The sequence below is a fragment of the Globicephala melas genome, chromosome 1 (genome assembly GCF_963455315.2).
Source record: "Globicephala melas chromosome 1, mGloMel1.2, whole genome shotgun sequence".
Taxonomy (NCBI): Eukaryota; Metazoa; Chordata; class Mammalia; order Artiodactyla; family Delphinidae; genus Globicephala; species Globicephala melas.
In genome coordinates this window covers 62931666-62947990 of record NC_083314.1, presented here as the reverse complement: position 1 = coordinate 62947990, position 16325 = coordinate 62931666, and the positions used below count along the sequence as shown (strand labels likewise).

At 43.6% G+C, this 16325-nt stretch overlaps 1 protein-coding gene across 1 annotated transcript in view; it reads left to right on the top strand.

The window, feature by feature from the left end:
* LOC115863125 (leucine-rich repeat-containing protein 37A3-like) overlaps positions 1-16325 on the top strand; it is a 77605-nt gene that overhangs the window by 45859 nt on the left and 15421 nt on the right. Inside the window, 14 exon segments of the mRNA XM_070045066.1 lie at positions 195-806; positions 888-1072; positions 1075-1458; positions 1879-1983; positions 6584-6633; positions 8007-8061; positions 8396-8581; positions 8845-8898; positions 8900-9106; positions 9467-9656; positions 11536-11970; positions 12436-12598; positions 15024-15095; positions 15723-15803. Of these exon segments, the coding sequence (XP_069901167.1) occupies positions 195-806; positions 888-1072; positions 1075-1458; positions 1879-1983; positions 6584-6633; positions 8007-8061; positions 8396-8581; positions 8845-8898; positions 8900-9106; positions 9467-9656; positions 11536-11970; positions 12436-12598; positions 15024-15095; positions 15723-15803 (2779 nt within the window).

Below are 16325 nucleotides of genomic sequence, written 5' to 3'. Positions count from 1 at the left end.
CAATTCAACTAATAAAAATAAATTGAAGAAACTTCACTTTCTGGAAAATTTGTTAGATGCAGAAACCGAAGAAAAATTTGATGAGGTTAAAAAGGAAGATAAACCTGCCACGCATACGCGTTCCAACCATTTAGGTGCCATGTTTAAACTCTACATCTTTCAAAAGAAATTGGAAGCTGCCCAACCAGAGAAAGACAGCCTAGCAAAGATTGAGAGTACAGAGAAAAAGCTGCTGAGAGTGAACAGGGTCCTCAGGGGCCCAAGGGGCATACAGAAAATGCACCTCAAAGCAGTGGGAGATGAGAGCGTCAGGAGGAAACGGAATGCCCAGAAATCTGTGGCGAACACTGCCGAAGAAAGAAGGCTCAGGAGGCCATCCCCAAGAAAGCTGAAACAGCTTCTCATGGTGCAGAGGCCCAGGAAGCTGGTGGGAACGTCGTCCAATGCAGAGTCTTCATTCATAAAGGAACACAAGGCAGCAGGCTCCTCTTCCCTGAAACAGTACTTCAAGGGCAGGCCTTTTGCCTCCATCCGTCCAAAATCCCCATCTGAGGTTAAAAGCAAATCAAAAGACTTATCCCACACTATTTTTGTTTTAGAAGCTGTAAAGTCTAGAGTTAGAAATATTGAGGCTCCTGAACTAATCTCACCTTCTGGTGAAAAATATATCTTGCATAAAACTCAGTCTCATCGGGTCCACAGAAAACCCAAAGTCAAAAGGAGTCGAAAGTTCAGAAAGAAAAGTTCACTCAGTAGAATGATGCTTGCAAGCTCTCCGTTCTCTGTAGCAAGGAGTCTCATAAATTCCCCTCCATGAGAGGCTGTTTCACCTTCAAGAGAAGTGACTTCTCAGGAAAATCCTTTTCCAGCATTATTTTCTTTTACAGACACTTCTGCAGAAAACACTAGTTCAGAAAACAATACTGCACAAAATGTTTCTGATGAAATTATTTCTAGAGGAAACTCTACTCTGCCAGGAGGAAACGGCCCTGGAAACACTACCCATAGGAACGTCTCCACTGCACATTCTACTGTTGCTGCAGATGACAGTATGCCAACTGTTCAACACACCAACAAACACAATGGGAGTACCACAACATGGGCACTGAATTATCCTCCGAGCCCACAGGCTTCACTTTCCCAGGGCTCACATCCCCAGGTGATGAAGTTGAAACTCAGCTAAACCAGCAGCTCTGGTCCCTCATCCCCAATAATGACATGCGAAGGCTCATTTCTCATGTTATCCAGACTTTGAAAATGGACTGCTCAGAGGCCCACGTGCAGCTGGCCTGTGCCAGCCTCATCTCTAAAACAGGCCTCCTGATGAAACTTCTCAGCAAGCAGCAAGAAGTAAATGTTTCCAACGCGGAATGGCATATGGATCAGTGGAAAACTGACAACTATATCAGTGAGAGCACAGAAGCCCAGAGTGAGCAGAAAGAGCAGCAGTCAAGTGAGGTGAGGATAACCCCTGACACACGGTAGCTGGACTTTCACTCAGTTTAGGACATGCCATTAACATGCCCAGGCAGGAATACCACGGGCTCCTAGTCTGTATCTTTTCTTCAGCCATGAAACTGCCTACGACAGTGATCTCCCACTTTGCTCGTTTAGAGTGTGTGCCACTATTCCTAGGGTAGACGAGAAAAGGCATAACACAAGATAAATAATGTGTAGATAAATAAATTTTAGAAGAAAATGCTAATGGTAAGATTAATAACATTCATTTTGGCTTGTTCTTATAGAAGCTACTCACCTGAAAGGATTGGGTTTTATAGTATTTTAAGAATAGTTAACTATCATTTAGAATAGGATTAAAAATAGCTTTCATCCCTTCCATCTCCTTGTGTTTAAAAAATTGTTATTTATTTTTTTTAGCACACAGAAGAAGTTTCAGGATATGGCTATAACAACAAACTCATCTTGGCAATATCTGTAACTGTAGTAATGACGATTTTGGTTACAATTCTCTGTCTCATTGAGGTAAGGACAATAATTAATTCAGATTCAGAACCCACAAACTGAGAATCAAAGCCACCTTTCCTCCTCCTACTACTTGATTCTTCTCTTTAATCAGGAGGACTGAATACACTTTGTTCTTTTACTGAAAAGTATATTCCCAGGATTTTTGTTTGTTTGTTTGTGTTTTTGTTTGTTTTTTCTCTGCGTTGGGTCTTCATGGCGGTGTGCGGGCTTCTCATTGTGGTGGCTACTCTTGTGGAGTACGGGCTCTAGGCACGCGGGCTTAGGAATTGTGGCTCATGGACTTAGTTGCTACGCAGCATGTCGGACCTTCCCAGACCAGGGATCAAACCCGCGTCCCCTTCACTGGCAGGCGAATTCTAACCACTGTGCCACCAGGGAAGTCTCCACAGGATTTTTAAAGGAATTCCACTCCCAGGAGATCTCTATGGAATTGGATCCATGGTGACAAGCCATTGGACTATTTTGACAAGTGAAGTTTATAAGAAGGCCAGAGTTGACATGATAGTAAAATTTCTTCAACACAAAAAACTATGCTGATTTGTTGTACTCACCAGTCACTCTCATTCTACTGTTGATTTCTTTACTTGTTGGCTGAAATGATGAGAGATATAGGATCTCCATACTCATGGAGCGATCAGTCACCCTGGGAGGGCTAAAAGGATGTGCCTAGAAGATAAAAGTGTGATCTCTTCAATTCCTTAGGTTTACTTAGCAGCTTTCTTCTCCGGTGTATTAGGAATTGTGTAGATAGCTTCCATTAAAACACTGCAAATAAAATCCTGCAGCAGGCTACCCTGAAGTTTGTCATATTTATAGTAGCCTATTCCTGGAGCTAGCCTGTTTACCTTTATGTTCAGTTACATAATGGTTTATTACTTTTCCCAACAGGCAGTTGCTAACATTAAAAGAGTGACTTTAATAAGCTGACAGTCTTGATTCTACCCTACCAATCCAACCTACTTTATTGACCTTTTCTCTTGTAATGGCAGCCCCGCATTCCAGCCAAAGCAGCTCCTCACTATACGCTAGTTACACCAAACCCATTCCTACTTTTGTCTGTGCCTTTGACCATCTAAAATTCCTTTATTTTGCTTTGCCTGTGGAAGTCCTATGAATCTCTCACAAACCAACTCAAGTTCAGTTATCTTTCTTCATAAAGCGTTCCCTGAATACTCCAGCCCTCCTGATCCTTGTCCTGTGAGGTTTGTCACCATTTCTTAGGGGCCATAGCAAAGCAGTCCCCTCCCCTCAGAACTAACAACAGTGGTAAACAGTTTTTAAAAGGCAGCCCCCCAAGAGAGAAACACCAATGTTAGCACATCACGGAGCTGAGCAGAGATGTGTAAGGACCAATGGCTTCCTGCCCTATCAGACTTGAATAAAACCTGACATGATGTACTAACTTCTCAATAGAAATGTGTCTATCTGCAGGAGGGTTGGTCAGTAGTGAAAGCATAGAAAAGGTGAGGAGAGACCAAGGTGAGGAGATGAGAGCGTCAGGAGGAAACGGAATGCCCAGTAATCTGTGGCGAACACTGCTGAAGAAAGAAGGCTCAGGAGGCCATCCCCAAGAAAGCTGAAACAGCTTCTCATGGTGCAGAGGCCCAGGAAGCTGGTGGGAAAGTCGTTCAATGCAGAGTCTTTATTCATAAAGGAGGAGAGCAGTGCCCATCCTCACATTGCCCAAGAGTAGAGATGGCACCTTAGGCAGCATAACTGAAGAGTCAGGCCCACTAGCCAGGCTGTGCCTGTTGAGGAGATGGGCCGATCCAGCTACCTCAGGCCTTCCCATTAAATTCTCGATTCAGCTGATTCCTTTTCTAATTCTGTTCTCACCAAGTAGCCTTCGATTTTGTGACTGTGCTTGAGTGTGCCACTGAGGCCTGTATCTACAAAAGGTAATTCACTGATTGTGCTGACACGGATGCCCTGTGTGTAGAACAGATTTATTTCTCATTGTTAAGTAATAATTTGGCATTCTGATTTTTGATCAATCCTGTGATATTGATAAAGTGAGACTGCCACAACAGGAAGACATGAGTTCTCTCTTGGTGAGGAAGAGTATGATTTCTGAGCCTAGGAGGCTGGGGACTAGCATGGGGTCAGCTTGCTAGTCATTGGCCATTGCCCAGACTGTACCCTCTACATCTCCAGGTGGCATATGGCTTTTTGCTTTTTGACAATTTCTGTAAAGTCCCCTTTTTATTGTTTTTAACTTCTATGTAGTTTAACCTTGCATTTGTTTTCTTTTGTTTTGATTTCGCCTGCAAGATCTTAGTTCCCCAAGTAGGGATTAAACCTGTAGCCTCTGCAGTGAAACCGAGGAGTCGTAACCATTATTTCCTCTCCCCACTTATATGATAAGACTTTTGAGGACAGGGGCCATGCAGTGCTCTTCCTATGGTAGCCAATAATGGTGTTCAGCGGAAGGGAGATGAGGCGTTATGTCAATTCCACAGTGAGGAAAAATGCAGCCGAATATTTATCTGAAGTAGCATAGAGTCAAGCAATAGACCCATGTTTTCTTAAGACTTTTGAGATGTCATGTTTTAATATTCGAATCAGTGAAAAAAAATGAATTAATGGTGATAGAATAGCTGCCTAACTCTTTGGGGGGTAAATAATAGCAGATCCCCATTTTTCATCTTAAAGAAACATATTTCCATAAATGTGAAGAAAGACCACATAAAGGTATTAGAAGAAAATAAAAGCAATATTTTTATAATCTTATGGTGGGAAAGAGCCTTCAGAGCCTGATGCCACAAGCAGAGCCTTTGATATATTCCACCATCTTGTCTGTGACACCAGCTTAGCACTGATTCATGCCAAGCGTAGGAGGAAGAGTTTTCCATATATTGTCTGATTTAATGCCCACAGTCCTGTAAGGTTGATATTACTATCCCTCCTTCATAGATGAAGGAGATCAATGTAAGGCCCCAGTGGCCAAACCAAAAGCAGAAGCCAGTTTCACCCGACTGCAAAGCTTGTGCTCCCTACTCCACTCTTTTGTCTTGTCTCCTCAGAGACAAAAAAACTGGAAAGATTCGAAACACTGAAATTCAATGAAAGCCAGTATTTCTTTACTCTAAGGAGTTTGTTGTTTGTTTGTTTGGTTGTTTGGGCGTGGGGGGTTTGGCCATGCTGTGCAGCTTGCGGGATCTTAGTTCCCTGACCAGGGATTGAACCTCGGGCCACAGCAGTGAAAGAGCCAAGGCCTAACCACTGGACCACCAGGGCACTCCCAAGAGTTTCATAAGTCAACAAGAAGAAGACAAACAGTCCAGGGAAAAAGGGGGCAAGGGCTGTGAAGAGTAGGATGTGTGTTGACAGTCAGCCACCATATCTGCCCGACCTCTCCTCATGGCTCATGTGCGGTGGGTTTTGTTAGCCAGGCCTTTGTCACCTCATGACATAAAAATAATCTATAATATTTTCTTCAAGTACTTTAATAATCTGTCTAGAATTTGTTGTATTTGTTTTTTTCGTGTGGTTGAGGTAGGGGATCTAACATTTTCCCCCTATATGAACATCTCATTGTTTTCAAACATTTCACTGAATGGTTTAGTCTTTCTTCCCTGGTCTAATATCCTATCTTTATCTGGACTCTATTCTGTGATCCAGTTATCTTGTCCTGTACCAGTACCAATATCACAGTGCTTAATTCCAGTTGCTCTATAACATATGTTATATCTGGTAGGGCAAGGTCCTACTCTTTGACCTTCTTTTTCATACATTTCATAACTATTCTTACATATATTCTCTACCAAATGTCTGCTGGCCAGGTTTCATTTAAAAATTATTTTGGCTATAAATGGATTGCATTGAATTTGGAGGTTAATGTGAGGAGAATTGATGTCTTTTCAACCTTCTAGGAGGATGGTATCTCATGCCATGTAAGTACATCTTCTTAATGTCCTTCAGAAAAGTTTTAATATTTTCATCACATAGGTCTTACAAATTTTTGGTTAAGTTTATCCCTAGGTACTTTATGCATTTCAATTGATATAGTAAATGGGATGTTTCTTCTGTTTCTTCGTTAGTTATTTGTGTTATATGGGAAAGCTATCGAGGCTTATATGTGGATCTCTTGATTTTGTATGGAGCCATCTTACTCATGTTGTTTCCAATAAAATTTCGGTTGATTCTTTTGGTCTTTTTAGGTCCCTCATTTCATGTGGAAATATTTTTGTCTCTTCCTTTCCAATACTTCCTTTTTCTTATCGTACTGATTAAGACCTCCTCCACAATGATCAATAGTAGCAGTAATCATGGGCATCCTACTCTTGGTCTTGACTTTAAAACAATGCTTAGGTTTCTGCTAGATACTTTTATTTTCTTTTCCTACTTCTAAGAGATTTACTAGGAATTATCTGTTGAACGTTATCTAAAACAGTCAATAAAATATATCGCCTGCTGCATGCAAGTCCCTATGTTAGGTACTGTGGAAGAGTCAAAGGATTATTAAACAGGGTAGATTTCCTTTCCTTAAAAACGTTATCATCTCACTGGGTAGATAAGATTTAAAGTAAAAAGGAATGAATAAGGATTTGGAAATACTTGTAATGGCTAATCATGATCACGTTTTCTTTCAAAACAGATTTATTCTCATAGACTTGCAAAAGAGGAAGTGAAAAAGAGAAGCAGAAGGTAAATATTGGTTTTGAAAGCAGAATTTTACAACTAGAGGAGAACTTAGAACTCATCTATTTCAATTTCCTGACCAAAGGCAGGAAGAATGTTTAATTACCCTAATGGTTTACCCTAATTTATTTATTAGCAGAATTAGCTCCCCAGCCCAAGCTGACTTAGAACAGGACTGGCACCGATTCATCTCCTTTCACTAGTCCTTTAAGGAAAGAGGGTGGACGGGGAGAGGTTTTGGTTGTACCTGTTCCTGCTGGCCTGATGCCTGGTTCCTAGGCATCAGGCCAGGCCAGAGGCCTTCTAGGAGGCTCCGGGGTAGGGAAGGCCACATGGTTGGGGATGTAAGGGCTGGCCTCACTCAAAGCTGACAAAAGGTAGAACATATGAGTCCCTTTTGTAATTTGGCAAGGAAACTTCGCTTCTCATCCTACTGTTTTTTATGCCCCTACTCTATTCCCTTTATCCAAACCTCATAGAATTTTAACCGGGAGAAAGGTTAGACAGTAGTTTGTCTCTTCCTTTTATAATAAGGAAATGGAGAAGGAGAAGGGGAAAATATATTGCCCCATGGTCATACTGCTAGTGATTATCAAAAAGAAGGGGGTCCCTTTCCACTGAGGACTTCTCTACTGATCGCACTGTGCTTGGGCTGTGAGCTACGTTTTATGTCACGATTCAGTATACACATACTATATGGACATAAGTAGTTTCTGAAACAACCTTATTTTGCACTCTGATTTTTTTCTCTTCTATTTGTATTCAGAAAGAGTATTTTGTGTTTCCCTGCTGGTCATGGCCTTTAAACTGATCCCACAATTCACTGACACCACAGTGACAGCCTGCAGTATGAAAGTCAGAGAGGTATAGATAACTTTGCTCGTTGGTTTCAGGTGTTTACTTGGTGTGATTCAACTTATAGGATAGAGCAGCCAGGAAAATAAAAGCGCTTTCTGCCCACACCCCAACCCCAGCAAATGTTGCATGTGTGACTAAGTCCGAAAGGGACTGGTGTGAAGCGCATCTAGAGAGTAACGTGTTTCTGCCCTGCGCCGTTGTGCAGTGTTTTCTCTGCACGATGGCACTTGGCCAAGGACCAAGAAAGGTGAGTGGGGCTGAAAATCCTGCCTATATTCCATGCTAAGCTACATGTAAAGGTCTCCCCAGAGACACTAGAGGGCCATTTTGGACAGACACAGAGAACTTCTGGAAGGTCAGCATGCATGCAATGATTTTCAGGATCCCGGATCTGTGGTGATTTTGCTCATTGTGATTATGGACTGAGGTACCCATTTAGTCCTAATAAGACCAGAGGTAACACATTGTGAGACAGATGCAAAAAGGACATGTAACACTAACTGTGTGTGTGTGCCTCCAAGGGGCTTTTTTCGATTTCTGCTGCGTAAGAGAAGCTCAGGGCAAAGTGAGAGTCAGGTAAATTTGAGGAGGAGAAAGTACTGTGGCCAGAGAAAGCAGGGGAGATGCAGAATTAATATTTCCCTTTCTGTTCCTAGGAGGACCCTTTCGGGAGAAGGCGGCCACTTTGACATAGGGATACGTATAGGCCTCTCAACGCCACACGCAAGGAAAATATGGCACAAAAGCTACACGACAGGGAGTCTTCTGATGAGGATGAGATATTTCTCCATCCCAGCAGAAGGCCGAACCTCGTAATCCTGAGCTCACTGAGGAGGCTGAATCTTTTCCCCAGGAGGGCCCTGCTCAGCATCCGCAGACCCCTGAGGAGGTTGAATCTTTTTCACCCCAGGCAGAGGCCCAGACTCAGCATCCAGAGCCCACTGAAGAGGTAGAACCACCTCCACTTCAGCAGGAGGCTCCATCTCAGCCTTCAGAGGCCCCTGAGGAACTAGAAACTTCAAGTTCTCAGGAGGCCCTCGCCCAGCCTTTGGAGACACTTAAGGAGCTTGTAGTTCGACCAGTAGCACATCATGGGGTAAATGAAGCTCAGCAGTCAAACTTGTACAATGTCACTGATAAAACTCTGGATCTGGCACTTACCATAACTCCACAGGTCACTAAATAGGTTGATCCTTCTCCAGTCTAGCAGGAGACCCCATCTCAGCTTCCAGAGAGCCCTGAGGAGGTGAACCTTCTCTACTCCATCAAGATGCCCCAACTCAGGCTCCAGGTCTCCCTACTGAGTATGTACATGAAATTCCAGTGAGTGAAGAGGTAGCACCTCTACCTGGCATTCAGCGTCACGCTCATTCCAACTTGCCCAGTGTTACACCTCAACCTCTGAATTTGGAACTTAACCATCACTCCAGAGCCCACTACAGAAGCTGAATTTCCTGCAGCTCAGCAGGAGGACCTGACTCCACCGCTTGAGCATCCTGAGGGGACAGAATCTTCTCCAACCCAACAAGAGACCTCAGCTATGCCTCCAGAGCCTCCTGGAGAGGTTGAGCCTTCAAGGGAGCAGGAGCAACCAGCTCAGCCTTCTGAGCCTCCTGGGGAAGTTGAACCTTCTCCAACCCAGCAGGAGCCCACAGGTCAGCCCCCAGGGCCTCTTGGGGAAGCTGAGCCTTCTCCTAGTGCACAGAAGCAACCGACTCAGCCTTCTGAGCCTACACAGCCTCCCGAGGAGGTGAAACCAGCAACCCAGCAGGACATTCCAGCTCAGCTTTCAGAGTCTTTTGGAGAACCTGAAACCTCTGCAACCAAGGAGGAAGCCTCAGCTCAGTATCCAGAGACCCCTAATGAGGCAGAATCTTCTGCAACCCAGCAGGAGATCCCAGCTCTGTCTCCAGCGGAGCTAGAAACTTCTGCAACCCTGCAGGAGCAACCAGCTCAGCCTTCAGAGCCTCCTTCAGGGGAGGTGGAACCTTCTCCGACTCAACAGGAACAGCCAGCTCAACCTCCAGAGCATCATGAAATGACAGTTTCACCTCCAAGTCACCCTCATGCTCAGCATTCAGACTTATCCAGTGTCATTGTCAAACATGCAGATGTGGAGCTTACCATAACAAAAGAACCCACTCCAGAGGTGGGACCTTCTCCAAATCAGCGCAAGCCTTCAGCTCAGCCTCAGTGCCCCTTACTAATGCAGAATTTTCTACGGTGCAACATGAGGCCCCCACACTGCCTTCACAGCCACCTGAGGAGGTTGAACTTTTGCCAGTTCAGCAGGAGGCTCCAGCCGCACTCTAGAAGACAGTACACATAATAAACCTTCAGTACAAGCGGAGACCCCAGCTCAGTATCCGGAGCATCGTGGAGAAGAGGTTATACCTGCCACAAGCCAGCAATAGACTCCAGATCAGCTTTCACAGGCTCCTGACGTTGTACCTGCTCCACCTCAGCAGGAAGCCACAGCTCAGCATCCAGAGTCCCATGGTGAGGTGGAATCCTCTCCAACTCAGTCTCCAGAGCTCTCTAATGTGACTGTAGTTTTCTCTGCAGAGCATCCTGTGACAACAGTTTCTCCTCTAGGTCAGGATCAAGCTCAGCTTCTGCAGCGGCCCGATGTCACTGTTAAACCTGTGGATCTTGTACTTATCGTAACTCTAGCGTTCACTAATGAGGTTGAAACTTCTCCACCCCAACAAGAAACCTCGGCTCAGTCTACAGTCTTCCCTTAGCAGTTGGAACCATTGTCAGTCCAGCAAGAATTTTCAGATCAGCATCCAACCCCCTCTGAAAATGATGAACCTTCTGCAGTTCAGCAGGGAGCCCCAACTCAACCTGAAGAGCTTCCTCAGGAAACTGACCCTTCTCCAATCCAGCAGGAGAGCTCAGCTCAGCATCCAAAGCCCACTGAGTGGGTTGGACCTTCTCCAGTCCAGCATCAGCACCCAACTCAGCCTCCAGGGGCCTCTACAGATGGTGCAGCTCAACCTTCAGTACATAATGAAGTGACATTCTCACCTCTAGGTCCAGGTGAAGTTGAACATCCAGTGTTGCCTAATATCACAGTTAAACCCATGGATCTGGAGGTTGTCTTAACTCTAGAGCCCAGTAAGAGGTTGAACATCCTCCAGTGCAGCAGGAGGACCCTACTCAGACTCCAGAACCCCCTGGAGGGATAGAGCTTTCTTTAATCCAGGAGGAGGCCCCAGCTCAGTCTCCGGTTCCCCAGGGGAGCTCAGCTCTATGTCCGTAGCCCCCTAAGGAGGTGGTACCTTCTCCCACAGAGCAGGAGCTTCAGGCTCAGTCACCAGAACTCCCTGCAAAGGTGGAACCATTTCCAGTCCCTCAAGGGACCCTTCCTCACCTTCTACAGCCCCCTGAGAACATGGAATCTTCTCCAGTCCAACAGGCGTTCCCAGGCCTACCTCTGGAACCCCTTAAAGCGACAGAACCTGCTCCAGCCAAGCAGGAGGCCCCATCTCAGCCTCCGGCGCCACCTAAGGAGGTTGTAGCACAAACTCCAGTGCATTATGAGATGACAATTCCAACACTAGGACAGGATCAAGCTCAGCATTCAAACTTGCCCAGAGTCACATTTAAACCTTTGGACCAGGGTCTTCCCACAGCTCCAGAACCTACAACGGAGGCTGGATATTCTGCAGCCCTGCAGCAGACTGCATTTCCTCCAACATAGCCCGAGGTGACATTTCCAAATGCAGAGCAAGTTCAGGCTCAGCATCCCACCTTGACAGAGGTCACAATTCAACCTTTGGACCTTGAACTGACCATAAGGCAACAACCCAGTAAGGAGGATGAACCTTCTCCATCCATGTAGGATAACTTAACACAGCCTCCAGAACCACCTAAGGAGGTTTTTGTAGCTCAGCTTCCAGTATATCAGAACCCAATCGTTCCAACACCAGATCGGGATCACACTGAGCGTCCAGCATCACCCAGTGTCACAGTTCAACCTTTAGACCAGGGGCTTACCACAACTCCAGAACCTACTATGGAGGTGAACATTCCACACCCCTGCAGGAGACTATAGTTCTTCCAACATACCACGAGGTGACACTTCCAAACGAGAGCAAGTTCCGGCTCAGCATCCAACCTTAACTGAGGTCACAGTTCAACCTTTGGACCTGGAACTTACGTTAACTCTGGAATCCAGTTTAGAGGTTGAACCTTCTCCAACCGTGCAGCAGACCCAAACTCAGCCTCCAGAGCTCATTAAGGAAGTTGTAGCTCAGTCTCCATTGTATCCCGAGGTGCCAGTTCCAGCCCCAGATCAGGATCATGCTGAGCATCCAGTATCACCCAGTATCATAGTTAAACCTTTGGACCTGGAGCTTAGCAGAACTCCACAATCTACTACAGAGTCTGAATATTCTACAGCCCGGCAGCAGACTACAGCTCCCCCTCTAAAACACCCTGAGATGACACTTGCACAGCCAAACCACACTCAACTCACAAGTCAACCTATGGATGTGGAAACTACCATTACTGCAGGATGCAATATGGAGACTGTACCTTATCCAATCATGCAGGACACACCAACACAGCCTCCAGAGGCACCTCAGGACGCTGTATTTCAATCTCCATTCCAGCAGGAGGTGACAGTTCCAACTTGAAGTAAGGATCAAGGTCAGTATTCAACATCATCCAGTGTCACAGTTCATCATGTGGACCTAGAGCAAACCACAATTCCAGAACCCACTATGGAGGCTTGTCATTCTACATCCCTACAGCAGACTACAGCTTCCCCTCCGAAACACCCTGAGGTGACACTTGCACAACCAAACCTGACTCAAGTCACAGTTCTACCTGTGGGCCTGGGAGTTAACATATCTCAGCAACCAATGCCATCTGAGACAGTTCTTTTTCCTTCGACTCAGTATTCAGTATCCACAGGTCTTCCTGGTGTAAAATAAACCCCAGAAAAGAAGCAGCCGGAACAGAATGCCACCATAAACTTCAGCATATGTGAGCTCTGTACCTGCAAAAATGAGGCGCTGTCATGTAATGGTCTCAGCCCAAAGCAGAAGCTCCACAGAGTGCCTGAGCCAGAGCCTAACGCCTACAACGGCACCTTCACCATCAGGTAAGGATCGCCTCTCCTCAATTGTTCTGTGCATTGTGCCTGACATGGCAGCCTTTCTTCAGGCCTTCCTGGGTCCTCCTTTTCTCCCCAATCCACATTGACTGAGTTTGTGTTTCCACCTTTTGTTTGTCAATGATTCCTAAGTAGAGATTCTGGAGCCAGACTACCTGGGTTTGAGCCCAGATCTGTCATTTATTAGCTTTATGACTCAATTTCCTCATCTGTAAAATGGGGATTATGGTAGTCATCATCTCATAGGATGACTCCTATGAGTCCTCAATCTCCCAATGACTCCAATCTCATTGGGAGATTTAGATGAGTTAATATAGGTAAAGCTCTTCTGTCAGTGCCTAACATATATTTTAGTGTAGCTATTATTATTATTCCATCCCTCAGTTATATCTAGAACTCAAGTTTGTCCCCTGGCTTTCTATATGTAGCACCCATTTTGTGCCCAACCCAGGGCTAAGTACTTTGGGAGCCACAGAATTATATGGCATTGTCTCCAGAAATGACAATGACAAGTTGGAAGAAAGGGGATATGCCTTAAAAGGGAGGTAATATATAATTAAGTATGAAGAGAAATACAGATAGGTGCTGTAATTCACCAGAACCTGCAATCACAGGGGTGTGGAGGTCATGGAAGGCTTCATGGATAAGCTCAATGTTTAGCTGGGACTTAAAGATTGGCTGTGATTTGTCAGAAAAATAATAGGCAGTACAGTCTAGGCAAAGGTGTGACTGCAGGGATGATCAGAATTTAATAGATTAGTCTGGCTGTAAATAATTGGGTTAGGTAACAATGGAAGATAGGATTATGAAAAACCTTGGCTATCGGCAATGCAGGTTTGAAAGTTCCGCTGTAAGATATGGGGAGCCCGTGCAAGGTTTCAAGCAAGAGAGACAAATGATGAAAACAAGAGGCTTATTTTAAACACGAAGATGGGTAAGACAGGATTCCTTTTAGCAACTCATGATCTCATAGGCAAAATAAGCATATAAGCTCAAACCATGATGACAAAGTGCTGTGGAGGCACCATGAAGTAATAAAACTACATTTGTTTTAAAACAGTCATTTCCTCCTTCTATCCATTCCCCAGCTATTTGTTGATTTTATAAATATTTGAGTTTGCTTTATGTCCACGCGTTGGCTTTAAATATGATAGACGATGCACATAAGCAGGACCTAGTCCATAGTTTGAAGGAGTTTATACTCAGAGGAAATGGGTTGCAAAAAGAGCTATATTTAAAGAAAGAAATGAATACGGGCAATGAGAGCTACAAGTTGGTACTGGAGCACAAAAGAAGGAAAAAAGACTTCAAATTGGATCAGGGAAGATGTTACTAGAGCAATGCTGTTTAAACGGGACCTCGAAGGGCCATTGGGTATCAATGACAGACATCTTGGGAAGAATAAGCTTGCAAAAGGAAAGTGGGAGAAAGGCAAAACACAGGAAAAATACTCTGAGTACCTGAAGAGTACAAGTGGGAAGAGTAGGGGATTAGAGCCAGATCATCTAGGGCTTTGGAGGCCAAGCCAAGGATAACATGCCAAGCTAGCATGTTACCACAGCAGTGCTTTAGGACAAGCATTAGCCTGCAACAGAACCAACCACTTGGAGGGCTTGTGAAAACACAAGTTCCACCCCCACAGTTACTGATTCAAGAGGTCCAGAGTAGGGCTGAGTATTTGTATCTTCATTAATTCACAAGTGATGCTGGTATTTCAGAACCACTTCCGGAGAGTTAATCTGGGGATCGCGTGGAGGATGACTTAGAAAGGGAGAGGGTAGAGATGGAAACACCAGTCAGAAGACAGTTATACCCATCCAGGTGAAATGAGAGACTAAGCTGGAATCAATGGAAATAAGATGGTCAGCTATAGTCAAGAGTAGGTATTTTCAAATAAAAGTCAAAATGATAGAAAGTGTCATCCTGAATTAACATTACATATTAATGATAGGAATAACTTCCTTTCAAGTTGTGTGAAAGGTTATCTTTTATTTCTTCTGGTAATGAATTGGCGTAGAAAAGCAGAACTATACTGGGAAGTGCGTAAATATAAGAATATTCCTTTTAATAGAAGAAATTATAATGATATATAGAGATAAAAACTTTGGGCTCATAATCTAGAATTTGATTAGACCACAAAAGGTGGAATCTAATCAATGCTTCTTCTCTCAGGAAAGATTACCTCCAAAATCTATCAAGATCTATAGTTGTATATTTAAGTTATGAAGATCCTGAAGGTGAGACGTGAAGGCAGGGTTAGGGGCTCTGGAAGGTTCAAATAGTAATTCCTAAGGTTTGGAGTTTAGACCAAAGTGTCTTATTTATTATTATCATTCTAACTTCTACTAGTTATTCCTACTAATTAGATATCTAAAAGCAAATTTAAGCAATATATTCCTTTCAATGTTCCTAGAGATTTTTCCTGCAATAAAATACCATGTATCGAAAGCATTACATTTGAAACACTACCTTTTTTGCAGTTTATGTAAGTTACAAATATAACTTCATTATATTTGGAATTTTTATAAAGCTTAATTTTTTATAAGATGAGTTTTTACTCAATTTGAAGTAAGAATAAATTACTACTAAAATTATGTAGCAAATCCTTTTTGTCTCTAGCAAAGATTAGTGTGAGAATTATTACACAGATCAGAGGAATCTTTATGGAGCAATGGTTCTCAACCAGGGTGATTTTTGCTCGCAGGTGACATTTGGTAGTGTCTGGAGATATTTTTCCTTGTCAGAACTGTATATGCTACTGGCATCTAGTGAACAGAGGTCAGAGATGCTACTAAACACCCAACTGTTCAGGGAAGCCTCCCACAGCAAAGAATTATCCAGCCAAAAATGCCAAGAGTGCTGCCTTTCTAGAGAAATAAAGATCACTTAACACAAGTATTTAATGAACATTTACTATTTTCTATCTAATGCACCACATATATATTCATGAAAGTATAAATCATAATATCTTCCACAGTGAGATTTCTTTAGTGCATGGAGGGAGTAGTGATGTTATGTTTCATCGTATATAAATTAGAATTATTGCCAAAGGATAAATATTCTGAAAGTATATATATTTTTCTTTTTATTTTGCTTGTGTCTTTCTTTGTAGAAATCTTGGTTGCAGTTTACTCACAGAACTGAGCTTTGGAACGTTTCAGGCCTGGCATGGAATGAAGTTTTTACACAAGTAGTAAGTGAAATAGAAGATGAATACATGTAAGAAACTGTGTATAAAAACATCATGCCGTTATTGGTTAGCTGGATGTAAGCCCAGTATGAATTCTAGTAAGGATGTCTTGAGAGCCATTTATTTTTTATTTTTTTCAAATGAGGAAACTTAGGTACAAAGAGGCCAAGAGACTTGTTTAACTCATATATGAAACCCTCTGCTTTCCATAGTACTGAACTTTGGCTCGGGCAATAAAAGGCACCAAGCCAAAACACTCAAATTAGCGTTGTCATGGAAACCCACCGATGCCTCTCCAACATGCGAATGGCCCATGAAGTTCCACTTTTGAATTTAACTTTGATTCCTGCTCATGTGCAAAGTTCCTAACTGCTTAAAATGTATGCAACACAGAGCTGCAAAGAACTAAGTTTAGCAGCGAATTCTTCAGGGAGCAAATGGTGTGGGTGCTTCCCCAACCATTATTAGCTCTTTTAAATGGTAAAGCAGAAAGAATTCCTGAAGGCACACCACAGGGCATTCCCC